The sequence below is a fragment of the Clupea harengus genome, chromosome 8, assembly GCF_900700415.2.
Source record: "Clupea harengus chromosome 8, Ch_v2.0.2, whole genome shotgun sequence".
NCBI lineage: Eukaryota > Metazoa > Chordata > Actinopteri > Clupeiformes > Clupeidae > Clupea > Clupea harengus.
In genome coordinates, this window is record NC_045159.1 from 8,033,838 (window position 1) to 8,061,674 (window position 27,837).

Genomic DNA, 27,837 nt, shown 5'->3' on the forward strand with positions numbered 1-27,837 from the left:
AAAAATTCAAGAAAGCTCTTCCTTAATCTCACGATGTAATGACAGCTTAAGTTTTTTTTTTGGTATTCTGATTAATTCCGGGATTGGGAAGCCTGTAATGCCGTTTGCTTGCTGTTTAATCTCCTAACCCTATAACTCTTAATCAAAACCCAAGCAGTTTTTTTTTTTTTCATTTTAATCTCTCATGAATGAGGTCATGGATTACACATCTCTGACCTAAGGCTTCTCCAGCGTTTTCTCCCTCCTACTTTTGATGAGCTCACCTGTAGTAACCTATGGGAGAGGAGAACCGTCACCAAACGCTCCAAGACGTATTTTTCACTTCCGACAAGTTTCTTTGTTGCCTTTAATGATGAAGAGGAGACCCTATCAACACATCTCAACCACATGGACCGATTCATTTCTTATCTTATCTATCATCTCTTATCTTAATATAATTTATTACCATTGGATCCTTGATGGTTCAGTGATGTCTAAAAAAAAAAGCTTACTGAACAGAAATCCTGTGTGTGGAAATATTTTCACATTTTCACTGGAACATTGTACATAACATAGAGAGGCATCATATTTACTCTCAGCTGAAATGTTTTCAATATCTGACATTCACTTACAGTGGGAGAATAGCAGACATCTGTCTGTCCATTGAATGAGTATATAAGCGTGTGGATTAAAGATCCTGATCAGATCTCAAGCCATGCAGGGTCAATTCACTCAATATATGATGCTTTGCTATCAGCTGTCTCTATATCGTTATATATATATTTATGTTTAAGTTAATACTGCAATCTACGAGCTATACAATAAGAAGCTTTAGAAGCATCTCCCTTTCAGTTGTGAACAAATGTCCATGCCAGTGCATAAGTGGATGGTCAGTGCACTCAGGCAAACAGAGTTCACATGCACTCACCAATGCATAATGATGCTGAATAATCCCGTCATACTCCTTCATAATACTTACTGTCATAATCCGTCCATCATCCAGTCCGTGAGAAATAACCATAAGAGTTTGATGTGAGCAAACTTAACAAAAAATGCACAATCACAGATGAGGACAGAATGTACTCTTATGAGTGATATGTCCACCAGCTGTGAAATCTCATCAGAGAAGGTGAGGTGACTTTGCTTTGCCTCACTGTTGTCTACGCTGACTACATACAGTAATTGCAGGGCTACACAGACTTTAAAATGGCTTTCTCATTCGCATAAAACAAACCCTGTAGGGGCTTACTTAGATGAGTCTGAATTCTACATTTCCATAATTCATTTTATACTTACAGGTCTTGATTTACTTTTACATGATTGTTTTTCCTAATCAGTATTTTGCCACATTTTTGTAAAATGTTGTAGAACTTACCAAATAATTACATTTCTGTTGATCATATTTGAGGATTTAAACAACTGCACTGTGCCCTACATGTGATGTCCTTGACTTCTGCGAAACACTAACCTGATTTTTCTTCCAAATTGATGCACTGAGATGACCAACATGGGAACCAACATGGACCCTGTGGAGGCACAGATACTCTGCTAAGTACTGCCCTCTGGTGGCGGTCCACTTCAGGGTTCAACCACATGAAAAAGCGTTGCCCCATAACATCCAACGTTAAATTATGTAAACAAATTAATGTTCTTTAAATATATCCAAATGTATAAATCCAAATGACTACAACTAACTACATTCATATCCTGCATTTACCAGTGTCATAAAATGTGAGATTTATTTATTTTTATTTTAAGACAATTAACATATAAAATAATGTCAAGAAGTCAAAGAACAGTATGATGAAGGAGCGGTTAAAAGTTTCCACGTGTGTCCATGACAACAGCCGAGCTTTATTGCTCTGGATTTGACAAGGCCAAATGTGGCACAACTGTTCCACTGCTGAGCAAACAAACGTATCACCGGCCAGCGGCTGCGGGCTGCTGCACAATAAGGAAGTACAGCTAACCTGCCAGACGCACCTTTCCTATGTAAACACAAGAGTGTGCTCAAGTGCTCTCACCTTTGACCTCACCCCCCAGCCTGTGTGGAGTTTCTACTCACAGGAACTGAGGATAAAAACAAAAATAAACATCATCATAAGACCTACTGCCAACTGAGACATTTAAAAATCACCGGGCTCCTCAAGACAATGCAATACTTGCAGTAAGTCATATTACAAAGGTCACTTAGTCAGAATGTCTTCTGGTATTGTTGGTCAAAAGCTTTCTCTTCTTTTTTTATTTATAACAGTGTACACATTTGTAGGCTTTTATAATTTGTACTTCACAAAATTCTACATTTGATAATGCAATAGTGGTTCAGGAGGTAGGGGAGTTGTTTATCAATCGGAAGGTTGCTAGTTTGATCCCGACTCCTCCTCACCAAGTGTCCTTGAGCAAGACACTGAACACCCAACCGCTCCCGATGTGCAGGTTGGCAACTTAGATAGCAGCCTCTGCCATCGGTGTATGAATGGGTAGATGTCTGAGGCATTCATCTGTAAAGCACTTTGAGTGCTCTATGAGTAAAAGCTATATAAGTGCATTTATAGCAGTAGCTATACAAATGCAGTCCATTTACCATTTAATAACTCAGTTAATAACTCACTCAATAACTCAGTTGATGCATTATTTAACCAGATTGTATAAATACGCCATAAGTGATATTAGCTGCTTAAATATATGGTTTAATCATGTTAACTAATTTAATTTTACACTTGGACTTAAATAACGTATTGAAGATTGTGAGTGAAGTAACACAAACAAACCAGTAACATCAACATTAATGAATATTAAGTAATATGATGTCGTAATTAATGCTTTATTAATATTAACTACTCTTAGCTTTCTTTGCAATGCTGCAACATTGTGCATTGTTTAAAGACAGTTCAGACCTGAGCATGATGCTTTAGAAAAATATTTCAAATTTCAAGTGTAAATTAAGACTATGATCATTTTATTCACTTTGTTATTGTGTCTTGCAACATAAGTGAGTTAATATTTGGACCCAACCAAAAAAAACTGAATTAACAAACAGTGGAAAAAGAATTTCTCAAAAACAGATTAGATATACAAAAGAGTAAGAGCTGATTAATTATAACAAAACAACATAGCTACCTGTTTTTTTATCAAACAGCTCATAACAGCACCAATGTATTAAGTTTAGTTTTTAAGAACAACTCTGCAGTCATGGCATAGTTGACCGATTTCAGCATCTCAGCATTAAGTTCAAGTGCAAATTTCTTTGCAACATCACACATTTTAAACATTAACCAGGACCACTATTTGAGTCAATGTCCTATCGATGGTCTTAGGTTTCCTTGATCACTAACATGCACATACTTGATCCTGGGAAGCACAGTAGTTGGACTCACTGTAACACAGGCCAAACCCCCACAACTTTGGTCCACACACAAACCCTTAGGTCCATGATCTTCAAGAACAGTGTGTTGTATTTTGTTGTTGTTGTTGGTCACCTAGGATTCCTTTCAGGAGAGCTGTTAAGCTTCTAAAATAATTCTACTATCCCACTCTTGCGCCTGAGACAAGAAAGTGTCATGCATTCTGCATTGACCGTCTGGGGATGAGGGGAGAAGAGCAGACGCCTGCAGCCTACTGGAGGCATGTCCCTGGTTGAGTGATACGCACAAGTACACAGAGAGACACAGAATGCAACATTTTCACAGGGTCACCTTTTCAAACACTGATAATCGTAATCAAAATGATGCGGGTGATAGGAACACTGCAACACACACACACACACACACACACACACACACATTCATACACACATACATAGACACACACGCACATTCATACACACACTCAAACACACAATCTCCTTCCACAGTACCACAAATGCTGACACATTTAAACAATAAAGAGGCAAAAATATTCATTTTCAAAATTGGAACAAACAAAATGTGTAAGAGAAAGAGTGCACTGATACAAAACAATAAACAAACAAACAAACAAACAAACAAACATCTAAACCCATGGTAGTGATAGTATTTATCATGACAAAAGTCGTGTCATATTGTCAAGGTAACACAGAAAATGTGTTTCCACCCTACAACAGTCTGTAGGTCTTGTAGGTCTTGTTTTTGACCCCCATTTTGGACAGTGGGCAGTGCAAGGCTACTTGTATGTAATGAGCTTACTGACGGGCTCGGGACGCATGCTTGTGAGGGCCCCAGCACCAATCCCCTCTGTGGAAGAGGTTAGGCTCCCCCCGGAGAAGGTGGGTGTGGGTGTGGGGCCCAGGGGCACCAGAGCCTGGGGAGTAGTTTGACCCCCACCCAATACAGCATCCATCGGAAAGCTCATGGAGGGTTCACCGCAGCTGCCAGCTTGAGAGAGGCCTAAGGCGCAGGCCATTGCCGCTGGGTCCTGGGCCTCTGAGAGCACCTGGGGCTGAGCTGAGGTGGATTTGAGGGGGGAGAGGAGGGCGAAGAGTGGACAGGCGGAGGGGGAGTACTTGGCCAGAACTTGGAGCTGCTCCGGTCTCAGTGCCGCCTCACAGCAGACCTTCTCATAGAGGCCTGAGAACCTCTGCCACGTCTTCAGACGCTGCTGGTCCAACCGGTCCCTCTCAGTAGTGAGCTTATGTTTTTCGGTCCTCTGTGCAGGTCAAGCGCACGCGCACACACACACACACACACACACACACACACACACACACACACACACACACACACAAGCACACACAAACACAGCAGTCAAGCAATGAGAGAAAACAAGTGGTCGATTAACGTAACTGTGCACACTTCTAGTTCTTTTAGCACCAGGTAAATACATGAAGGAACATCCGACCAGGATAACTGCATGACCAAAATGCTTCAGGTCTTAAATGTAAGCATGCTTTGACTAAGGTGACAAGAGAGAGAGAGAGAGAAACATCAGTTGTGCCCACCAGTTTTTCAATCTCACACTCCAGATTGTGGATGCAGTCCAGCTTCCGCTTGCGGCAGCGGCGCGCAGCAATGCGATTCTTGCTGCGCCGGCGCACGTCATGCACAAAATCCAGCTGCTCCCGTGTCAGACACTGAATCTTCAGCATCTGCTGGAAGTCATTCCGGCTCAGAGATGCGATCCGCTCCACGGAGAATGGGAGCTGAAAGCCAAGTGGAATAGTGAAGGAGGTAAGACACAAGGAGAACATTTCAGGCACTTCTAAAAGTGTTGATTGTATTTGTTTGCTTGGAAGAAATATTTCCCTTAATCAGCCAATCATGCCACACTTGTCACTAAACTCTACAGTACAGTTTTCACACATCACTGGGTCTAGTGAATGTGTAACCTGCAGCGTGGAGAGGAGGCTGTACACAGAGTTATGAGACTAAATGTTCTGTGACTTAGAACCTAATGCCGGCCCTATTAATGGTGTGTTCTAAAAACACTGTACTAAAACTAAAAAAAAAATACTAAAAATATTTCACACCACATCCTCCTCAACTGCTAAACTCCTGTGCCTGTCATTCTCTCAAGCAGTATTCTTTTCGTTTCCCCACAGCCTTTCTGGCACTGTTGTGGGTGCAGTTTGGAAAGCAAGGGACTATAAATAGCACATGGCTCACAAATACTAATCTACATCCAATCAGTTCTGGTCTGTTTTAAGGAGACTCGAAAGGGTATGTGCAAGACTGGTATTGGATGATTCGTAGTTTACAGATCTGACTAACTTGTGAGTTCTGATCTATATAATCATGTATATTCCATACATCATATAAAAGTATATTACTGTGTACATTGTATATCTGTCCTGTTCTAAACTTCCACTCAAACAACCTCAAGAAATCAAGAAATGTTCATTGCTGTTAATCAAATAACCTCTAGTTCTTGGAGTTCCCTTCAGACTGTAAAGAAAGACACAAACAAATGCCTTGTCTCTGTTCTCAAACTTCCTCTTTGACTCCATTGACTCACCAGCCCTTTGCAAGGACAGCAGAGACAACAGGAAGTCTGATGAGACAGCAGCCAAGCGAGAACAAAAAAACTGGAGGCTATTTACCTCACATGCTTTCTCGCTGTTGTAGAACTCGCTGTCCCCCTCTGTGTCCAGGCTGTCCGAGTCCTCACCCGAGTTTTGCGAGGAGACATCGGGGCTGCCCTGGGCTCTGCTGGCCTCCTCGCCATCGGGCACACGGGCACCCACAGCCCCGAGGTCCCGGAGGAAGGGGCAGTCTCGATCGTTGATGCCTTGGTCCAGCTGCTTGAGCCAGTGGAGGGGAGCCGAGGGCTTCGATGGCCAGGTCTCTGACCAGAAACCCTTGGCCAGGTGCTCTGCTACCTCCTGCTCGATGCTGCTTCTCTCAGCTCCCGTCTGCTCACTCTCCGTGTCTCGCTGCCAGTCGCTGCAGGAGGGACCGGGCGTGTGGGACTCCACGAGGACAAGTTTCTCTCCGTCTCCCGACACGTTCTTCAACTCTGGCTTCTGTTCTTCAACACTGCTCGTCTCCAAGAGCTCCTCTGCCCCATCCTCAATCTTTACCTTTTTGGATCCCACAGACTCACCACAGCTCAGCCCACACGTTTGTCCACAACATGAGGCCTTGGAGCCCTGAGAGGGAGGAGGCTTTGTCTGTGAGCTACTTGAGGCAAGAAAGTCAAACCCCTCTGTCACAGGGAAGTGTTTGCTTGATGTGGGCTCCTCTGAATCCTTGGTGTGGGGCATGCAGCTCAAGGAGCAACTGTCCTCTGCTGTGGCCGGGGACATGGAAGCCATCTCAGGGCCACAGGCCTCCAAACACGCCATCTGAAACTTGCGGTACTTGCACAGAAGAGAGTAGTCTGTCTGTGTGTTCACGTCTAGACTGGCATCATCACAGCTTTGCTGTGGATGATCCAGGAGTCGGGAAGCGGTTCCGGTCTGCTGCTCCTCTTCATCCAGGGTGGCGGGTGAGATTGGTTTATAGGTGTCAACATCGCTGTCGGTGTTCGAAGCAAAAGAGTCCTTTGCTGGTTTAGGACATTTCTTCTTCATTCTACAACATGTTTTGCGTGGCGGGGTCGTAGCATTTTTGGTGTTGTCAAAGAACTTGGGAATGAGGAAATCAAAGCACGAGTTGTCCAGGTTCTTGAAGCCCAGGACGGAAACACAGCTGCGAATTTCCAAGATGTTTTCTTTTGTGAAAAGGAGTTTGGTTGTGTAGGCAAACTGAAGCAGAGGCTCGAACCCCTCCACAGTCACCTTAAAAACAGATGAGACCATTACCATCATGATTTCAATGCAATGACAATACAGAGACACCAAACTAACTATGTCACCAGTAGAGACCAGCATGTATTTTGCAATAGGTAATGCAAAGCTGATCAAAGAGGTGTGCTCTGGATGGACTCTACACCTGTGCTCACCTCATCAGGTAAGCTGATGACCACTCCAGCCTCTCCATGACTTGAGAAGCGGGCACTGAAGTAGTCACTACATGATGCCAGGACTGAGCGATGTGCTCGAAAACTCCTGCTCTCAACCACCACCGTCACGTCACACAGCATGTCCCGGAGTCTCTGCTCGTCAAGGCAGCGCAGCACATGGTCACTGTGAACTGCTGACTGGTATGTGAAGACAGAAGATCGAGAGCTGTCCACAGGCATGGTGGGCAACGTCTGTCAGAATCGTACACAAAAAGTCATCACAAACACAGCAACCCACAATAACAAGTTTTAATTAAAGACACATCAGTAACTTGTGTGTGGTACGCATTATGTAAACATTTTCAAATATTAAGCATGTACCCTCGATTAATCATTCTATTCTAAGCAGTTAAGAAAAACAGCAGCACAATGACGTAGCAGGGTGTTGAATTCCTAACTAGAACTGAATGTTATATGTCAACACATCGACACTGCCGACACAGGGTGGAGGGAAATTTAGCAAGTCATTGAAAATGAATGTGGACTGCAGTCTAGAGTATGAAAAGCATTTAAAGTAAACTAAATAAAGACACATCGATTCGAAAGGCATGAAGTATGCCTATCAAATTCTAAATTTCATTTTCGCTATTGGTATAGGCTACGTGTCCTTACCCGTAAGCGCTTATCTCGAGAACCTCGACCGAATGTGTACTGTGAGAAAGCTATGTCAAGTCATGCATTGAGCACTGTGGCGCAACATTGTGGAGTGCTGACTCACCCACTTCTGCTGATAAAGGATGAACAAGCAATTTCCTGTCTCCCTTTCTCGCGGCTACATTTCGGTCTATCCCGGGAATGACTTGCCCAACACAATGCGAAATAATATCAACCATATTGACAAATTAAAGACCGTTACTTTTTATTACCAAAAATGTCTATGTTGAGTAGCCGTGGCGGTTTTGCAATTAACTGGAACAGAGTTACTCATTCACTCACACAGACAGGGAGTGAGAATGTAGCAATAAAGTCGGTGACTAAGCGGTGAGTTGGCTCGTTTAACTTGGAAAGGACTCTTTGCCCTCTCCTGTGAAGTAGAACACGAGGCAGAAGGCACAACAGAATAAATAAACAAGATAGTCTTAAACGCGCAATAACGACAACCCTTGTTTAGGGCTATCATGGATTGTCATAACAAGAGTAACATGAAAAATGTCACTGTGGCGCACGGTCGCTCGCTGGAAGGGTGAAGTTGGGCAGAGACAACTTTCAGAAAATGCTTCCTCAACCAAAGATAACGACATGTACGTACACAACGGGGAAGCTCTTGGCTTTTAACAGAGCAAAATATTATGCTAACATTATTACTTACCTATCATGTCACTATGATGAAAGTCCAAACGTTGAAGTTGTGGATGTATACAAATTGTTTTAGGTCCTATCAGAACAAAGGAGGTGCTTGTCATTTGAATCATGTGATACTACATTCTATCCTTTCCCGCCCCCATAGGCACGGTCTGTACTGTAATTGGCTGATGTCTTAGACGCGTGGGTGAATAGAACAACTTTTACTTTTTTCAGTTGAGCTTGTTTTAAGCAGTTTAAGTTGAACACACGCGTGTTTCAACACCACAATTGCATGTAACAGAGTTACCCTACCAGGGAAGCATGATAAACTACTGATCTCTCCCAGATGTATAGGCTTAAGTGTATCGTTTAGTCAGCATTGCCATTCCACACCAAGACACCTCACTTTGTGACCCATCCCTTCCAAGACATCTGGTTGGAGAATACAACTTTTTATTGAACATTTATTTGAGAATTCATTGAATATATGCTTAGCACCAGAACAAAAACACCTGCAGCAGGATGTTGGCCTGCACAGAGCGGAGTACGTTATGGTATTCAGAACAAGTACAGTGAATGGACTGTGATTGGAATCTCCTCAGTCAATGCCTTAATGGTGTAAAAGAAAAGAAAGTATGGTGTTTTTCTCAGTTGTACATTGATATGCCTTTGACATTATATCTGTATTAACCAGTCAAATCCTTTTGACTCTTACAGGCATTTCTTCCATTATGGATCAGTAACAAATTCTGAATTGAAGTTAATATCAGGCCATTGGGTATCAGAGAAAAAGTAGAACAGCATTATTTTGGAAGAAATACATGAAATCTAAAGCAATGCTGTCAGAAACAAGTCCTGGGTTGCACTGGGCTGGCAGAAGGCCTTAGTCAAAAAAATGATCAGACATGATAAAGACAGGATAGGTTTCCCAGTTGTCACAAAACGTATGCACTGGAACAAGGCCAGAGTAACAGCCACAGATAATGCAGTTTGGACCACACCGCCTCCACAGTGAGCCTCCACAAGTCCCTAAGCAGACTGACCCCTCAGCTCAGTGACGTGTGGAGGTCTGGGGTCACGACGACCCCTGTCTCTTTTGACTGACCCCCCGCAATGTTTCCAACTGCCTGGCTCGCTCCATGTAGACTGTGATCAAGGTGCGGTTCTCCTCGGCTAGAACTCGGAACTCTTCATTGAGCCGGGCGATCTCTACGGTCACTCCGTCATCCTCCACCAGCTCTGCTATTAGATCTTTCCTGCAAAGAACAAATAATATGTAGATGCAGTTGTTGTTGGATTACTACGAGTTAGTGAATTTCTGTGGGCTGTTTTCACCACAGTGTGTTTTGGTAGTTTGCCTTTCAAAGGCTGCAATGGGTCCATTCTAGAAGAAATTGCTCTCACAGACAAACCCAGCAAATGTTGGGTCCCAAGACCAAAATGGAAATAAATAATGTATATATAGTATTGGTAAACAGATAAATAGATAGGTAGATAGATAGACAGATAGATAGAAATCGGTTGAACACATTAAAAAAAAAAAAAAAAAAAGATACTGTATGTAGGCAACCTTATGAAACAAAAGCTGCAGTTAACACAGCCGTTAACATGGTATAAATGGGTATCCACCTCCCTGGAACAATTATTATCAGCGGACTCTTATGACTCTTGTGCTCTTACACCAAACTGCAACTTCACTGCCATGTCAGGTCTGGAGTTGACACACCAACTTCCACACCAGAGTATTAGGCTGTGTACGTTCTCTCAGCTCAGCCTCATGTAAACAAAGCTTTGAGAGGTGACCTCATGTGGCGTGAGGCCAGTCTGTGCAGCTCCCCCCACGTGAGGCGTTTGGACTTGGTGGTGAGAGCACTGCTTGTGGAGTTGAGCTACAGCTACAGGTCTTCCTTTAGAGACATTTTCCATTCAACGCTTTGTGGAACTGGGGAAAAAAATGTGTGACGTGCTATCTTGCGGGATAAACCAGTTGCTCTCAGTTGGCAGGGCCATTTCCTCTTTCTCTGCATTGCCAAAGCTTCAGTGGAACTGCCATGGTCATATGGCTCTTCAGCTGGCCACTGATATCTACATATTCGTGAAAGCAGAGAGTTTCGCACCACTTTTCATTTGTCACAGTTTTTGCCAATGACCCTTGTCCAGCATTACACTGACAGAGAAACGACAATTCAATTTTATTTCTACTCATATATGAGAGCAGGCGAAACTAACAACTTATTTCAAATAGTGGTGAAGAAGCACTGTACAAATGCGTATCCGTGTAAGGGATCATAACTCTGTATAATTTTTATATTCGTGAAGGCTGTAGGGTTTTTACCATAAAAGGCTGATCATCTGTGTTTTTTATAGAGCAAGTACACACACACACACACACACACACACACACACACACACACACACACACACACACACACACACACACACATTAGCTACATGGATCCAGAAAGGACAAAAGAAAAGGGAAGTACACAGAATTATTTTTGTCTGTCGGCTGAGCCAGACTTCCACCAGCACTTTTTAATCATAAAATACAATTGCACAAAACTTTGCAGCTAAAATTACATTACCCAAGCTGAAGGGAAGGAATCACTGACAGTTCCGCTTAATCTGATTTTTGTTAACCTCTGTTAAACTTACAGCCGACCATTATCCATGATCCTTTTAGCAATAATACACAGTGTGTGTGTGTGCTCCCAGTGACAGATAACAACAGGTATTGTACGTCACAATGCCATTCAAGTATGATCTGTAAGGAAATCCCCTGATCATTCATTGTGGAATGTTGCCCACAAACACACAACACATGTATCACATTACATAACTGTAAAGGGAGATTAGTAGTGTGTCTATCTATCTATCTACATTATATATATACTGAATTGAGAAATTGGCGGGAGGATATCTGCTCTCACTGCTAGCGCCTTGTCCGTTAATGTTTGGCTGTGTGTATGCTTGTTGTACTGTCCCATGACAACTGTAAGCCTGTGTGATGACCTCACCAGTTATGTTTCAGCGAGCACTTGATTTCAAAATAGGCAAGAAAACAGATGAGCTTGTTCTGATACTCATTGAAGCAAAACCGAAAGGCACCTTTCTCTGTTAGTGTAAGTGTGGTGCGATCAGTATAATGGTAACTCTCAAAATGCCTCACTTCCCATCTTCAAAATATGTCCCGAGAGAGGAGGTCTGGGCCTGGATGCAACTGCCTAAAGCTTTAACATCAACTGAAGGTAAATCTCGACTCAAACCTAGGTTCTCGTGGGCACAATTTGGTAAGGGACACCAACGCTGCCGTTGCGCTGCTGCTCCCTCCACCTGAAGGAAACTCTATGGTATGTGATTTGGAGGGTGATGGACAGAGTGCTTCCATAGTTAAACTTCATCAGAAACCCCGACCCAGATTTCGAGAGATAATATTGAAAACATCCAGCAAAACACTAAATCAAACATCGAAAAAGGCAAACATTCCAAACATCTGCCAAAATCAGCACGTCATGTCCCTGTGACATACAGAGCAAATGTTTTCCAGAGGACACCGGTCCAGCAGGCGCATAACAAAACCTTTCGCCCATTCCTAATATCCAACTTACTTTCTGTCCTCAAGCTGAGCGATATCGATTTTGACTTGCCGGAATTCTTTGGCCATCTTGCAATGGTCCTTGTAGACTTGGACAGACTCCTTCAAAGACTGACATGGCAGTACTGGCTGGTAACAGGAAGAGAAAAAAATATAGCATTGAGGAAAAATGGAGAGATTTTCTTGGAAATATAAATGAAGGAAATATAAATAAATATTCATGAGGGGTCAAGGTGCAGTAAAAATTAGGATTCTCTGGTCACAACCTCCACCTTACCATTGTCTGGTATACTTTTAAAGAGTCCGTGTTGGACATATGATGGAGCAATGTGGTATAATCCCAAATCTATACCACCAGTGTCACAGCACTGAATGTTTTCACAGACAGTACTCAATCACCACAAAAATGTGCCGTATATTTGTATTTTACAGACCATCTTAAAAAGAAGGTCTTCCCTTGGACATAATTGTCATTCATAACCCTGCTGAATTCATACAAGTCTAAATCTGTAAGAAACAAGACTGAGGGTAAACAAGATCACTGTGACTCATGAGGCCTCGCTGTGTGAATGGCCATTCTTTTTAGTTTGGTCCATCTGGACTTCTGCTTTCGCAATGAGTCATGGCAAACTCAGAGAGATTTCCACATCAGACTGCTTTCCTCATATCTAATTCCTTTTTTCCCCTCCCGCTTCATTTCAGCTCTGTAGAGCTGATCAGATTGCTTTAATCAGATACCCGTTGCTCTGTAGCCTGTTCGATCCATGTAACTGATTATGTGTGCTCTGAGGTTGTCTGGGGTTACTATAAAACATAAACTGAGCGTGACTCATCATCAGGATCTTATTAGCCATAAAAAAATATTGCTTTATGGGAAGGAACTTACAGACATGCGGAAGAGATACACACCCAAATGGAAACTCTTCAAAGCAATGCTTTCAAACTGGCTTTTTGAATAGAAGAAAACATGCTTTGTGACAGCATGACTTGACACATATTTTGTGGGTTTTGGTTAGGAGTTAAACCCCTCTGTGGTTAATGAGACTCAGTCCTCCCAGCTAAGCCGACCAAAGGTCTCAACGCTTCAAGTCATTTTCATCTGCCATTGCTTCTATCGCTGGCGTGAGTGTGTCTGTTCTTCAGATATCTACCGCTGCCTAAAAAAAATTGAAACATTTAAAACAAGTTGTTTTGTTGTCACCGGCAGTGGAAAATCAGGAAGGTGAAATGTGTTAACTCCACATTAACCTTATGAAAGATCTCTAATCAAGGTTCTTACAAGCAGAAGGTCTGCTGTCTCAGCATTTGTTACTCCTGACTGAAACCTCTGGAGATAAAAATATCAACATGACAACGAAAATTCTGTGCTTGGTCAGCACCCACGTACTGGCAAAGCCAGTCTGGAATCATAAGCACTTTACTGCCCCCCTGTGATACAGTCACAGCATTGTATATAATAACATTGAACAGGTGGACACATAGACAACAGTCAGTTCTGTTGGGTTGGGCACAGTGTAATTTACTCATTCATTCATTCATTCATTCAAAACTTGAAGGGGAGGCTTGAGTAAAAAAACAAATCCATGTCCTACCCCTCAAGTTCCCAATCTGATCCATCCCCACTATCTCCCTGGTAATGCCATTTTTACAGTTTCTCCAGGATACATAACAACTTGAAATGGTCCAGAAACACCACTGCACTCTTAGAAGAGTTACATTATCTATCAGTGAAAATAGCAGTCCAGAGTAAAGAACTTCAGTCTGAACATCTGTAACATCACAGCAATGCAACACTGTAAGGTTATAACATTGAAGAATAAATACCCTGAAGGGTGTCCTTTCAGTAATCCAGAGCTAAAAACAACAGCAACAAAGAGTTGAGTGGCTCTCTAAAAGTAGCCTGAGATCATTATGTTTATGATACTGGGACATATCAATCACAAGCCATACAGATAGGCTAAAACAGTGCCCCCTCTCCTTCCTCCCCCTGGACACTTTCAAGTCATTTCCCCATGAATCTTACGAGCGGGAACAGGCTATTGCACCAGGTTGCGCAAGCAGGCAAGACTATTTCCAGTCTCCTGCACTATCAATAGCCAAGCAGACCACCGGCCTGACAGACGAGACTTATCCTTGTATCTCCATAACATGTGCCACATGTGTTCACATTAAGTTGCAATTGTTTTCACTGTAATAACAACAGTTTAAAAAGAAAAGTTCTTTAAAAACAAGCAGAGATTCAAATGAATTATAACCCATGGCACAATCATGTGGTTTGTAGGTCAGAAATCTCTACCACATATCGTACAAACCGCTTTGACAGGTTACCTGAAGACGCTTTTCAAGGTCGGGAAAGGCTGGGCGGGCTTCTTCTGCATCATTTAACCCTGGAGAGAACAGAAAAGTAGGGCGAGAAGGTTACAGGAATCATGTTCATGCATTTAATTTTAAAGTCAGGGTGATGACATTTTCATCCCTTTCACGAGGTGGATTATGCCTGCATTTGCGTAACTAGAAAGTGACACCACTATATGTGCATGTAAGCTTAGGTGTTTTAAGATTCCTTTGGGCAACTTGCCTTTGAAGACAACGTCTTCATCAGGAAACAACTAAATTACATGATTTTTTAATCCATCAAGACTTGAAATTGATCAAGTATTGATTTATGACTTTTTTGGCAATTCACTGAACCTTATAGAGAGACCACAGAAAAAGAAACATTTTCTAATATTACTATGCATTATCAGCTATGTACAATATGATAGGGGACAAGGGGACAAGTGAACAAAGTCGGGAATATCCATGAGATGACTAATGGACAGGTTGTCAGTGCTTATGTCCGTGAGATAACTGACAGACAGGCTGTCAGTGTTAATGGCTATCATGTCAGCTATTCCATGCGGAGTTCTCATACACATGTCCAGAATCCACTGATGTAAGCTGTTATTTGTGGCCCCGTATTAGGGGGAGGCACATTCATCAACAAGGCAAAGTTTACAAATAAATATAAATGTTAGTTATTCCCTCAACATGTCTGCACTTTCAGAACATTTACGTATGTGTAACTACATTGCAATATACATTGGAACAAAGACTAGCCTACAGAAAAACAATATTGCACAGAATACTTGTGAACCATTGTTGTACTTTTACAGATCTAAACATATCCTCTGGAAAAAAAGAATCCCTCAGGATCAAACTGGTTAAAAGGCTGAAAAGAGCAAACCCAGCCACTGCAATACCATGACACTAATAACACAATGCATGCATGAGGGGCAAGAGAAAGAGGGGGCAGAAGGGGGGGGGCGTTAAACGCTTTTAAATATAGGCCAGTGTTCTAAAAGCAAACAAGTGAATCACGCACCAGTGTGGTATTAAAGGGGAAACCTGATGCTGCTGAGACAGAGCTGCAGCTGCCTTCCAGTTATTTGCCTGAATAGCTGTAAAACACTCTGACAGCGCTGTTGACTGTGTGGCTAGGTAGATACGTTGTTTTTAAGATGCCAGAGGTCTACAGAAATAGAGAGAGCACCTGTCCCGCCGAGAAGAATGACAAAAGTTAAATTGATACGGCATTAGTGGGCTCGTGGTGGATTTTGCTAGTTGCTGTTTTGGTGCGGGGAATGACGTGCATGTGATGTTACTCGGTGAGAGGAGGAGACAGAACAAATAACACAATTTTAGATCTTAAAAGATGTTACTGTAGTAAGTAATCGAATGTGTTGAAAACATTGACCGTTACCTGAGGTGCTGTCGAGACTGAAGGAGATTCTAACTTCAGGTTTATCTGGAGAGACTCGTCTTGCTGAGGTGATCATTTATTCCCTGACAAAGAAAGTGATCGTTTCCAAACAAAATCTGACAAATACATTTCCCCTCAGAGACACGTTTGGATTAATCAAATAGTGACTGTCCAGCATGAGGGATAGACATAAGACTTTACTGAGGAATAATTGAATTGAGTTACCATACATTGTATCTTTTTAAAATAAGTATACCATGCAAGTCTTACATTATAGAGCATGCAAAATTGAATGGTGAGCAAGTTCTCAGCATGAACAAAGCCAAGCAAGTCATAGTAAATTTACAAGATGGCGCAAACGCAATCTTACCTGACAACACAAGCTTAGATGAAAAGAATTTCGTAGCTGGAAACGTCGTTTTAGATGGTCTATTGTTTGCTTTTGGCTACAGTGTAAGTCCTTAGAAACGTTTCTTGTTGTCTTGGCTTTGTCTTCCGTGATGTGTCGCAGAGACGTGACTGGTCCAAACTTTCGCCTACCTATTATCTCCTAACCACAAATCCGTGGGTGAAGTTTTTCTGTCGTGCGTTGTGGTGCAGCTTTTATAAATATAAATATATATAAATATAAATATGGATTTATATTTATAAAGCTCAGACAGTAGCAGCCATTACTCTCTGAGTTTTCAAAATGCCCACGCAGGCTCCGTGGATGCAGAGGAATTCATAGCCTACAGACCAAATGTGTGTCTGCTAAGGTACAACACGACAATAAGGGGCCGACAATATTGGAATGCTACTTCTATACCCTTGTCCGTCGGGTACCAATTAAATGACTCAGATGGCATGACTTTAGGCATGAAAAATGTCCATAGCGCCAATCAGCTTTGAGTGACACATACTGGAATAACTGTGCAGTGATGCAGTTGCCCAGAAAGAGGCCCTGCTAATTGCTTGAGGAAAGGCTGGCTTACTTTTTTCTGGGTCTGTATTTATCCCTGTAACTGCTGGTATAGGCATCCTTAAAAGAACATTATTATGATGAGTTTTAGTTCGCGCAGTGTGTTGCAATTGGTACTATTATGGTAATCATTGCATATTACTTAATCAATATCTTAATTCTGTAAAATACGTATTTTATATATTATAGATTATATATAACAGTCGAATACATGAAACAGTCGAAAACAAATGTACCTTTCTGTAGATGCAGGATTGGTTTAGGAGAGGATTGTTTTTTATCGATTATTTCGATATTCTACTAGCCACCCTGAAATTAAATCCGTATTTTGTCTATCGATGAATGTGGTCTGGTCTCTCTTCCTTGAGCTGCATGTGCGTCTTGTGGTAAAGCTCACACAGCATCAGTAACGTTTTCTGGTTTAGGGGCTATTAATCTACAAAAATGGCTCTTCACGTACCTAAGGCCCCGGGCTTCGCTCAGATGTTAAAGGATGGTGCCAAGGTAAATTAATGAATACTGATAATTTGTCTGACTTTTGAGGGAAACGTACCGGTACCTAGCAGGGAGTGAGTGTTAGCTTTTTTACTGTCATGTGGAAGTCTCTAGAATATAACGTTAGCGGGCTAGTTAGCTAGGCCGCAAAGTGCATAGGCGAGCATCGTTGTCTTTTGTTCACTCTTTTATCAACATGTGATTGCCTAAAGCAATTGGAAATGCATACCATTTAAAGACGTCCACGCCCTATTTTGAAGCACTGTCTTTTGATACTTAGATGTCAATTAATTATCAGATAACGGAGTTATCTTGAAACTGCATGTATAATCATGCTAGCGGCTAGCGAAGTAGCATTAAGTAGACGTTAGCTGGGACAATGATTGCTAACAATTGCCACTGGGTGGTAGGGTGTCATCACGTAGTTATTTTTAAGTTTTAGCGAAATGGTCACGGTAACTGTACTTGATATTTGCCGCCAAGTTGCGCTATATTATGACCCTTGCATCATGCCAATCTTAGACAAAAGAATCATAGTTAATTGAATGAACATGGGCGTAGCTAGCAGATCTCTTTCTTAAAATGACAACCAGGTGACATTATTTTACTGCGACATTTTTTCGTTAGATATCTAACTAGAGGTTTTATTTAAGTTATCAAACGAGGCAGCAGTTGCACAAACTCCACGAATACTCCATCTTGTATCTATTTTTCTCTCTTTGATGGATTTAGATTTAACTTAAATAAGCTAGTTAAGGCGTTGGCCGTATGATGGTTGAACACCTAATACATGCTAACGTTACCTGTACTTTACGGCATTGCTGTAGTTGTTATAGTCCTTATTGCAAATAAATATGTACGTAAATGTATTTGTGCAATTTCAGCACTATTCTGGACTTGAGGAGGCAGTTTACCGGAACATTACAGCATGCAAAGAACTGGCGCAGACCACAAGGACTGCCTATGGACCTAATGGTGAGTGAATTTAGAGCTCTGTCTACTCATTACGTTATTATTAACGCCTCTTAAAATGTTAAGATTGTTTTACCAAATAAATTGATATATTGGTTCAGAGTTTGATGTCTAGATATATGACTGTCTTGGAAAGATGTGAGCAGAGCTTTGTCAACCTTGCTTAGCTGCCAAACTTGGCTGTTTTAGGCATGAATAAGATGGTCATCAACCACCTGGAGAAACTTCTCGTTACTAACGATGCTGCAACCATCCTGAGAGAGCTTGAGGTAACCAGTTTCACCACATATTGAAGTGAACAGTTAATGCAGTGATTACACAAAACATGACAAGTTTATTTCCCAACCGTTGGCATCACTTTAGATTAATTTGTGAACTGAATACTATGTTTGTAAGTTTCAACGGACTTGTCCATTTCAGGTTCAGCACCCTGCAGCCAAGATGCTGGTGATGGCATCCACCATGCAGGAAGATGAGATTGGAGAGGGGACCAACTTTGTCATGGTGTTTGCTGGAGCTCTCCTGGAACAGGGAGAAGACCTGTTGAGGATGGGACTCTCTGTGTCTGAGGTACAGGTCATACTGGAGTATGTGAGCCCAACCATGAGTTGGAGAACAGTTGCTCCCACGCCACAGAAAAGCTTGATTTAGTGATGAAAGTGTGTCATTTTGGCTTTGTTTCTGGGGAAGAAATGGAAAATGGTAGAGAAGGGAAGTAGTCCTGTTGATCAGCTTGCTATGCATTTTGTTTTCAAAGTTTGAAAAAAAGGCCTGTATCTTGGAGTATTTTAAAAATGCAGGGCCTGGCATGCTGAAAGTGGAATTTTTTACTGGCTGATTTTCTCTACTTACTGATTTTTATTTTATATTAAATACGTATGCATTTACAGCCACTGGTAACTGGGGCTGTTGTATTTTAGGCAGTATTTAGTTAACTAGTTTGTCTTATGTGAACTAATACTGTGTGTCTGCATTCATCCATGTTATACATGTGCCACATAGAGGCTACTTTCCTTTCACCTTCACAAAGAGATTTGCATTCAAGGCACTTTGGGTGTTCTCAAGTCTCCAAATCCAAGGCATTTCTTCTCTCGTGCAGGTCATTGAAGGCTACGAGATGGCGTGTAAGAAGGCAGTGGAGATTTTACCCGACTGCGTGAGCTCCTCAGCCACCAACATGGGCGACATCAATGTGGCCACGGCCATGATTCGCACGGCAGTCATGAGCAAGCAGTATGGCAATGAAGATTTCCTGGCCAACCTCATCGCTGAGGCCTGTGGTAAGACTGCCGCGTCAATTTCCTAGGAAAATGGAAAGGAAAAGAGGGCATCAATTTATTAAAGAAGAAGAAGAAGATTATTACTCCTGCAGAATTAGTAGACCGCAGACAGGGTTAGCAACCAGAGTTACTTATACTAATTTAGTTTGATTTTGTTGATATGATGAAGAATCCATGCACTGAATAGTAAGTTGCTCTGAAAGGTAGAATATTACGTTTTTGTTGTCAAAAAATGAATACTTTTACATTTACTGTCGGTAAGAATATAAGAATGCTGACGACTTCTAAGAAACTGCAAGCCATTGACTACATTTTATTGCTCTTACAGTTTCTATCTACACTGGCTCTGGCAGCTTCAACGTGGATAATGTCAGAACATGCAAGATTCTGGTTAGTGATGAATCTCTGATGGAGCCTATGATGCATGCATTTAGCTCTGCAGACCTGTGACCTGTGTGTTGATGTTTGATATTCAAGGGCAGTGGACTCCATGCCTCTTCCGTGCTTCATGGAATGGTGTTTAAGAAGGAAGTCGAGGGAGACGTCACAACAGTCAAAGAGGCCAAGATTGCAGTCTTTTCAAGTCCATTCGACTGCATGGTGACAGAAACTAAGGTAAGTGAACCTTTTAACTTTTGACCACTGATGCTGGGCCTTATGATTTGTTGTTCATGTCTTATGACTGCAGTGTAAAACATCTGGCTAGGACGGGGTGTAGCAGCACTATGCTTGATTAAAGGTACACTGTGTGATTTTTAGTGGTGAGGTTGCTGAATTGCAGCCAGCTGAATACCCACAAGTGCGTGAGGGTACCTATGGTGGCTGTCAAATGTGAAAGCCCTATCTCAAGCCAGTGTTTTGGTTTCAGTTCTAGGCTACTGTAGAAACATTGTGCGCAACATGGCAGACTCCATGCAAGAGGACCCGCTCCCTATATAGATACGAAGGGTTCATTCTAAACTAACATAAACGCAACAAATTGTAGTTAAAACATAGTTATGTATACTATATTCCATTTCTACCAATAAATGCCACTACACACTGTACAAGCGGCAGAATGCTCGACAGGATGCAGCATTTAAGTGAAGGTAATTTTTTCGCTTAGGAGTATTATGGTTTGGCATTATATTCCAAGGCCTTGTGATGAGATGCTTAAGAGGCCTGTTAGCCTAAAAAAAAAAACATGTACTTTGTCATTTCTTATTGGAGCACAACCGATAAATCGGCTCGCCGGAATTATTGGCCGATGTAAGCTAATGGCATAAACTGGACAAGTGAAAATATAATTTACTGTCTATAAACGAGAGCCTTCATTTAGGCTACCAGATAATTATTTAAACAACATTGTCACATCTTGATCAGGGCTCTTCAAGAACTGCTAAATGTTGGATCTTTCTGCTTCTGTAAAAACACAATATTGACTGATCGTTATCGGATTTTTAAATCCTCAACTATCGAAATCGGCCTGTTCCGGTCAGACTCTAGGTGAAACCCTGATCTGTCCTCTTTAGGGTACAGTACTGATCAAGAACGCAGATGAACTGATGAGCTTCAGCAAGGGCGAGGAGGACATGATGGAAGCCCATGTGAAGGCCATTGCTGACACCGGGGTGAATGTGGTGGTGACCGGGGGCAAGGTGGCAGATATGGCACTTCACTATGCCAACAAATACAACCTTATGGTGGTGAGGTGAGGATGTCTACATCAATCCTGTCATCATTTCTAGGAGTATTTAATGTTGACATATGGCAGAGGAAGGTTGGTGCTTAGGTATGCCATGACCGGTCTAAGTAGCTAATACAGTAGGTTACTGTCTTTCACTAAGTAGGTTACTTTCTTTCTTGTAACAGTTCAGAATTTAGAGCTCAGGAAATAAAAACTTGGATTTAGTAGTTGATCTCCACTGACTTTACTGTGCAGTAAATTCAATGTACTTTCCACCAGTCAGTTATATGTGTTCATTGTTCTCTGTTGAGCTTGTTGGGACAGTACTTTTGATAAACCTCATCAGTTAAGATCTGGTAACATTTTTCACCTCTGTCTATAGACTTAACTCTAAATGGGACCTGAGAAGGCTATGCAAAACGGTTGGAGCAGTTGCACTGCCTAGAGTGGTAAGTCTTTTAATCCCAACATTCAAAACCCCCAAAACTCATTATAGGTGGAATGAGAATGAGAAATTCTGTCTTTGTAGGGTTTTGTGTTTTTTCTATATATATCATGTGCTTTTGATAAACCCAGTGGGTTGTCTGAGACTCACCCGTCACTCTTCCTGCAGACGGCGCCCACACCAGAGGAGATGGGGCGCTGTGACAGTGTCTATCTGTCAGAAGTGGGCGACACACAAGTGGTTGTCTTCAAACACGGTACGCCTCCAATCACCCTTCCTGTCCCTTTCAGTGGGAGACTGTTAAAAAGCAATTCATTGTTTTGCTTGTTCTGTGAAGTATGATATGAACAATATTGTAAGAAAATGGCCAAAAAGGGGAGATATTTGTCTTAAACCTGAGGGTTTATGGTAAAGACAAATGTTGGTGCCAGTGGTAATGTCAAACATTTTATGTAATGTAAAGAGTCAAACCTAAAGCTTACAGGAGGGTCCTCAGCAATTGACTTCAAATGTGTTGAATTCTGGCCTATCTTGTCTGTTTAGAGAAAGAAGAGGGTGCCATAGCCACTGTAGTGATTCGTGGCTCCACGGATAACCGGATGGATGACATCGAGCGAGCTGTTGCTGATGGAGTGAACACCTTCAAGGCCCTAGTCAGGGTGAGCTGTACCTCTTAACTCCACATCATGCGGCATCACATCCTTTTAGTTGTAGAACATCATGTTACATTTTTTTAAATGGACATACTGTGATTTATACAACGGTTGTAGATTTGTATTAATTTATTTATCCTCCCCAACAAATCTTTGATGGCTCAGCAGTGTTGGCTGTCATACATGAGTAGCCCAATTTAAAATGATGAATCATATGTTTTGCTTTCAGGACGCACGCTTGTTGCCCGGTGGTGGTGCCACTGAGATTGAGCTGGCCAAACAGATCACGTCCTATGGAGAGGTAAGCAGCGTGTCAGTTTAGTTTACTTGCCATCACTACCTCTGCTCAAGGCATCTGATCCACTTATAAACAGTGAAAATATGTTCTTAACCCAGTAACTTGTTTGTGTCAATAGATGTTAATATAACCAAGCCAGGGGATTGATGGTAATTAAGGTTTTTGTGTTTACTGTGTCTTTCAGTCGTGTCCAGGTTTGGAACAGTACGCCATTAAAAAGTTTGCTGAGGCCTTTGAGATCGTGCCCAGGGCTCTGGCCGAAAATTCCGGAGTGAAGGGAAACGAGATCATCTCTAAACTCTACGCCAGTCACCATGAGGGAAACCGCAACATGGGCATTGACATAGAGGTGCGTGCCAGGGCTATTATCATAAACCAAAACTAAAGACCAACATAAATGGTTTCTGAAACCACCGTTAACTGAAATAAAATAATTTACCCTAAGAAAAGGTCAAACTTAAACTGTGTCGTCAAGCCTACTTCCAATACATATGGAGTAGTCCCACGCTCAATCTTTTATTCCTTACCATACACATGGAATGCAATGATGAGATGGGATCTGATTCAAAGGGATTGGCATACTGCATCTTGTTGTTTTTCATTAAGGTTATAGTTTATCATGTGTGGTGATCATTTGGCCTTTGTGTGTGGCTAAGTGCTCACCCATAGACCTGAAAAGGTCATCCTATGTAATATTAAAAGATACGCTTGCACAGACAGAAATGTAATATACCACAGATGTTCTATACACACACAATTTGTAATATTAACATTTTAGTGATATAGACCAGGGTGTTCATATCTCACAAGCTTTGCGATCAGTGATCAAAGGTGTATGAGGGTCTGGGTAGCAGGGAGTCCATAGACTTAAATTCTGAATAATCCAAGATATGATCCTAAGGAATAATGGCCATAGACCTATGTGAAGTAAAGGTAATCTTTGTTCATTTGGATCTGTCCATAGAGTGTGAAAGGCATGTGAATTCATCAGACTGTGAACTTAGTGGTAGTAGAGTCTAGAGAGAATACATCGCACCATCTGGGAGAACAGTGTGTTTGTGTAGGCTCGTCCGTTCTCACCTGAGTGTGTCTTCTCTTGAGGGTGCATGGCTGAGTTTTTCTACTGTGTCATCTGGGAGAACAATGTCTTCTGTGTAATCGTGCAGGCATCTCTTGTGGAGGCTCATCCATACTATCCTGAGTGTGTGTGCCCTTCTTTCTCTTGAGTTCTTGAAGACATGGCAACTCGTCCAAACTAAGTGGCTGCTCAAAACTGTACTTGAGCTGGTTGAAGTAGAAGGCCATGTTGTGGAGGAACTCCATCTGGCTTTGGGAAATGACTTCCCATTGGGAATTGACATGGTCCACACTGGCAGAGAGACAGGCTTTGGGCCGGGCTTCAGCCTAGTGTTGTGCAGACCATGAATTACATCAGTAGGAAAACTTAACGTTCCCACAAGGATCCAATCTCCTCCGGCAACCTAGCTGTGGCAGTGACTGATTGCACTTCCTGCCCTTGTGCTGGTGTCTTAAGCTGAAACGTGCTTTTACCCATAGCTGAAAACAGACCAAAGTAAATGTTAGTTATCAGTCATTAATCTAGGTACTGAATTTAACAAAAAGGGGGAAACTGTTCTAACCTGTATATGGGTGTCCATTGTTCAGGTTTGGGCTCAAGTTTAAGGTTTGCCGGTCATGAAGGAGATTAGTAGGGCGATTGAAATTCCCCACGAAGCTAAGGGGTCCAACCTTATTTAGCAAAGCAGCTGTCTCCTCACATTTGGTTGAAGGCCAGCTGTTGCTGACATTAACCCCATGTTTGTGGGGTTCAGCACACTCAGCAGATGACACCTTAGTGGTGGTCAGGCGTAATGTGCCCAGGTTGGTCACGTCATTCTCCTGTGGTGTAACAGTGCCGGGGTTGCAACTCCTTCTGTTCTGTCGGCATGTGCTGACTCACAGCTGAAACCAGACACATGCTAGTTATGAGTTGGTCAGTCTAGCAGCTTGTCTGTCTAAAATGTAAAAAACAAAACCAATTCCAACATGTATATCTCTGTCCGTTCTGTGTGTCAATGTTGATGCCCTGGGCAGGGGTAGGCGTCACTCACTGCAGAGGTGAATTGAGGCAGTGGGCATTCGTCCACATAGATGACCTCACCTCATCTGTCTCCTGCAGCAGTTGGAGGTTGCACCTCTTGCCATTATGGTGGTCTCTAACTACACATGGCTGAAAGATGTTTGTTGGCTAAGGCTTGAGGCTGGATATTTAAGTACCTATAATATTTTAATAAAATATAAAGTGGATTTCGTGCCACCCTGTGTTTGCATTTCATGAGCGTTTGCTTTTAAGGCCCCCTATTGGCTGTGATTGGACAGTGACTAGATTCCCTGGTGACACTAGTGATCGGCTCATTCTTCTGAGGTGCCATTTGTGCTTTGGCCAGCTCGGCTATACCCATGCATTTAGGCCCATCACAGCACCCATATTTGGTAGAGGGAGATTTTCTGGGACATCTTTTCACACTTGAGTTACTGCAGCAGGTCTGCTGTGAGTCACCTGTCTGTTTCTGGTACTGGTAGGCTGAGTGGGGTTGAAGGGGTGTACACAAGTGATGGGGCTCCTCCCTGCAAACATTCAGGTTGATTAGCAATAACTTCCAGGAGGAAGTGCAGGCAGTTAATTTTGCAAACTTATTGCGAGCAGGCAAATGGAAACAAAACAATGTATCCAAATATGAGTAATGAAAGGGAATTCAATTCAATATTTGTGTTTTTTATTTAAGAACCCTTCTAAATCCTGCCCGATATTACACTGCTTAATTCACTTATTTCACATTGTGACTTTTTTTTCTTGTCCTATGCCTTATCTTTGGTCTTTTACATTTCTCTTAGGCCGAGGGGGCTGCAGTGACTGATATGGTGAAGGCTGGCATCCAAGATCCATTTGTGGTAAAACACTGGGGCATCAAACTGGCCACCAATGCTGCCATAACTGTTCTCCGGGTCGACCAGGTTTGTGGTTTTCAGTCATTTGTTTTCCGTCCTGGTGTATATCCTTCAATATGTTACCTGTCTTCCTTCTCTCAATCCTAATTTTCTTTTCTCAGAAGACACCAGTAAATTGTGATTTTGATGCACTGTCATTTCTAAGACTTGAATGTGTTTGGATGTGTCAGATCATTATGGCCAAGCCAGCAGGGGGCCCCAAAGCGCCCAAACAGAGAGGCCACTGGGACAAAGATGAGTGGGACGAGGAGCCTGATAAATTTGACACCCGTCATTAATAAAGAGAGCAGGAAAAAAACATAAGGTGGTTTGGTCTGCTGCTAGAAGTGTGCACCTAACCTGCGTGTGTTTTGGGCGGACTAGGGGATGGGAGCACTCTGCATGGTTAACCCACGGTTTGGAGTTTCTCTGGTCACGTACAGAAGAATGTGAATAGTAGCTTGTTTATTATTGTGTGTGGTTTTAAACACTGAATTTAATACAGAAAATCATTTTAAGTAGATTTTAAATCCTAGGCTGTATTTGTGTTGTGACTACCGTAATTTCCGGACTATAAGCCGCTACTTTTTTCCCACGCTTTGAACCTCGCGGCTTAAACAACGACGCGGCTAATTTATGGATTATGATACCTGTGACTGTATACGGTGGCTTTGTGTTTACGGTGGCTTTGTGGAGCTAGGATGCTAGCATGGATGCAGCCGCATGGATGCTTAGCTCCACGCGATTTCTCAGTATCTCAATAACTTAACTAATGTCAAAATAACCACAGTCTACCGGCGTAGACAGAACACAACTCAAAACAGTTTACAACAATACAAATCCAGTCTTTTCAAGTTCTTTAGCTCATTGGTTTCAAACTTAGCGTCTTTCTTCTATCTCACTGTCTTCAATCTAACGTTCTAGCTTCTGATTGACTCTTGCAACTGTGCTCTCTTAAAGCAACAGTGCACTTATCGTAACTGGCTGCACCTGCGGCTTATAGACATGTGCGGCTTATTTATGTTAAAAATAATTATATTTTAAAAATTCAGTGGGTGAGGCTTATATTCAGGTGCGCTCAATAGTCCGGAAATTACGGTACTCATAACTCAAATGTGACTGTCACCGAACTAACATTTGTCATTATGCCTGAGTGTGAAATCCTAAACGGAATGAGAACATGAACCAAGCCTTCACACTTTTGGGGTGGACTAAAGCACGGTGTGAATGCATGCTGCACGCGTTTCTTTATTATTATTATTATTATTCCACAGGTAGTCTTCCATCTGCGTCAAGGGATACACTGTGGTGTTTTGAGCTCACGCCACTTTGAAGATATTATGAATTTAGTGTGATTTTAATCAGACATATGGTTGCCTCTTGCTTTTTAAAGCTGTTGGTTGTAGGGAATATCTGTCTGAACGCCATAATGCAAATGATTGGATGCTTTTTTGAAAGCTGCCTCTGAGAATATTTCAAGCTATCAGACAGTGTGGAAAAAAACAGTGGACAGAAGGGAGTGTACATGCTCCACTTCTAAAGGGAATTGCCGGTAGTTTCATTCATCTTGCATCAGCAGCAAAGTGTCTTATACCTCTCCTTTCTCTCTTGGCAGATCATCATGGCAAAGCCTGCAGGAGGTCCAAAAGCCCCACAGGGCAAGAAGGACTGGGACGAGGATGATTGAGCCTGTCTTAAACAGCCCAATGTGTGTGTGACTGACTAGCTGTCCTGCATTTTTACTGTATATTTAATATCGTTAAACATGATATTTCTTTGTTTGTTCTTTTTTTTTTTGTAGCAAATGCCATGCGTACACATAAAGATAATGGATGCCTGCTTTCAGTGGTCCCAATAAAAGGCACTTGAATGTCAACGCTGTCGTGTTCTCACTGTACTCCTACTCTACTCCAACTCTTGTTCATTTTTGCCTTGTGTTTGATTTGCTGAATTTAAGCCAAATTTCCACTTTACAATTCTCACTCAGACATTTGGTTAAAAATTGTACTTCCATTACTTGGCAGGTTTTTGGGTTTCCCAGCTCCACTAAGAAAGATGATGAC

The 27,837-nt window shown here is 42.1% G+C and overlaps 3 protein-coding genes across 6 annotated transcripts; 1 reads left to right on the top strand and 2 right to left on the bottom strand.

Annotated features, from left to right (window-relative positions):
- Positions 1–2,917: 2,917 nt before the first annotated feature.
- On the bottom strand, positions 2,918–9,015 carry bach1b (BTB and CNC homology 1, basic leucine zipper transcription factor 1 b). 3 transcript variants are annotated; one of them, XM_012835757.3, is made up of 5 exons: positions 8,705–9,015; positions 7,336–7,587; positions 5,993–7,171; positions 4,895–5,095; positions 2,918–4,602 (listed from the first exon to the last, which is right to left on the bottom strand). In XM_012835757.3, exons 2-5 carry the CDS (start codon positions 7,573–7,575, stop codon positions 4,120–4,122), a joined length of 2,103 nt encoding a protein of 700 aa, XP_012691211.2. In that variant the 5' UTR covers positions 7,576–7,587; positions 8,705–9,015; the 3' UTR covers positions 2,918–4,119. The 3 variants fall into 3 exon arrangements, with proteins under 3 accessions (XP_012691211.2, XP_031427585.1, XP_031427584.1); XM_031571725.2 differs by lacking the exon at positions 8,705–9,015 and adding an exon at positions 8,114–8,649; XM_031571724.2 differs by lacking the exon at positions 8,705–9,015 and adding an exon at positions 8,008–8,098.
- A 100-nt stretch (positions 9,016–9,115) lies between these two features.
- Positions 9,116–17,330, bottom strand: map3k7cl (map3k7 C-terminal like). The gene is made up of 5 exons (XM_012835755.3): positions 16,387–17,330; positions 16,017–16,099; positions 14,603–14,661; positions 12,288–12,403; positions 9,116–9,935 (listed from the first exon to the last, which is right to left on the bottom strand). Exons 2-5 carry the CDS (start codon positions 16,090–16,092, stop codon positions 9,755–9,757), a joined length of 432 nt encoding a protein of 143 aa, XP_012691209.2. The 5' UTR covers positions 16,093–16,099; positions 16,387–17,330; the 3' UTR covers positions 9,116–9,754.
- cct8 (chaperonin containing TCP1, subunit 8 (theta)) lies at positions 17,326–27,650 on the top strand. Of its 2 annotated transcripts, XM_042708442.1 has the most exons (16): positions 17,326–17,481; positions 18,357–18,447; positions 18,634–18,713; positions 18,865–19,014; positions 19,544–19,724; positions 20,053–20,114; positions 20,202–20,339; positions 21,236–21,414; positions 21,773–21,839; positions 22,004–22,091; positions 22,379–22,494; positions 22,718–22,789; positions 22,971–23,135; positions 25,682–25,801; positions 25,966–26,099; positions 27,390–27,650. In XM_042708442.1, exons 1-15 carry the CDS (start codon positions 17,422–17,424, stop codon positions 26,071–26,073), a joined length of 1,677 nt encoding a protein of 558 aa, XP_042564376.1. In that variant the 5' UTR covers positions 17,326–17,421; the 3' UTR covers positions 26,074–26,099; positions 27,390–27,650. The 2 variants fall into 2 exon arrangements, with proteins under 2 accessions (XP_042564376.1, XP_012691254.1); XM_012835800.3 differs by lacking the exon at positions 25,966–26,099.
- Positions 27,651–27,837: the final 187 nt, after the last annotated feature.

Excerpts from the sequence above, each read along its gene's own strand:
- map3k7cl (XM_012835755.3), bottom strand. The coding sequence starts at position 16,092 with ATGATCACCTCAGCAAGACGAGTCTCTCCAGATAAACCTGAAGTTAGA. Across the intron at positions 12,404-14,602 it reads ACCTTGAAAAGCGTCTTCAG|CCAGTACTGCCATGTCAGTC; the intron begins GTAACCTGTCAA and ends TCCTGTTACCAG. Across the intron at positions 9,936-12,287 it reads GCTCAGCTTGAGGACAGAAA|GAAAGATCTAATAGCAGAGC; the intron begins GTAAGTTGGATA and ends TGTTCTTTGCAG.
- cct8 (XM_042708442.1), top strand. The coding sequence starts at position 17,422 with ATGGCTCTTCACGTACCTAAGGCCCCGGGCTTCGCTCAGATGTTAAAG. Across the intron at positions 18,714-18,864 it reads CCATCCTGAGAGAGCTTGAG|GTTCAGCACCCTGCAGCCAA; the intron begins GTAACCAGTTTC and ends TGTCCATTTCAG. Across the intron at positions 23,136-25,681 it reads ACATGGGCATTGACATAGAG|GCCGAGGGGGCTGCAGTGAC; the intron begins GTGCGTGCCAGG and ends CATTTCTCTTAG.
- bach1b (XM_012835757.3), bottom strand. The coding sequence starts at position 7,575 with ATGCCTGTGGACAGCTCTCGATCTTCTGTCTTCACATACCAGTCAGCA. Across the intron at positions 7,172-7,335 it reads TCATCAGCTTACCTGATGAG|GTGACTGTGGAGGGGTTCGA; the intron begins GTGAGCACAGGT and ends TCTGTTTTTAAG. Across the intron at positions 4,603-4,894 it reads AGTGTGAGATTGAAAAACTG|AGGACCGAAAAACATAAGCT; the intron begins GTGGGCACAACT and ends TGACCTGCACAG.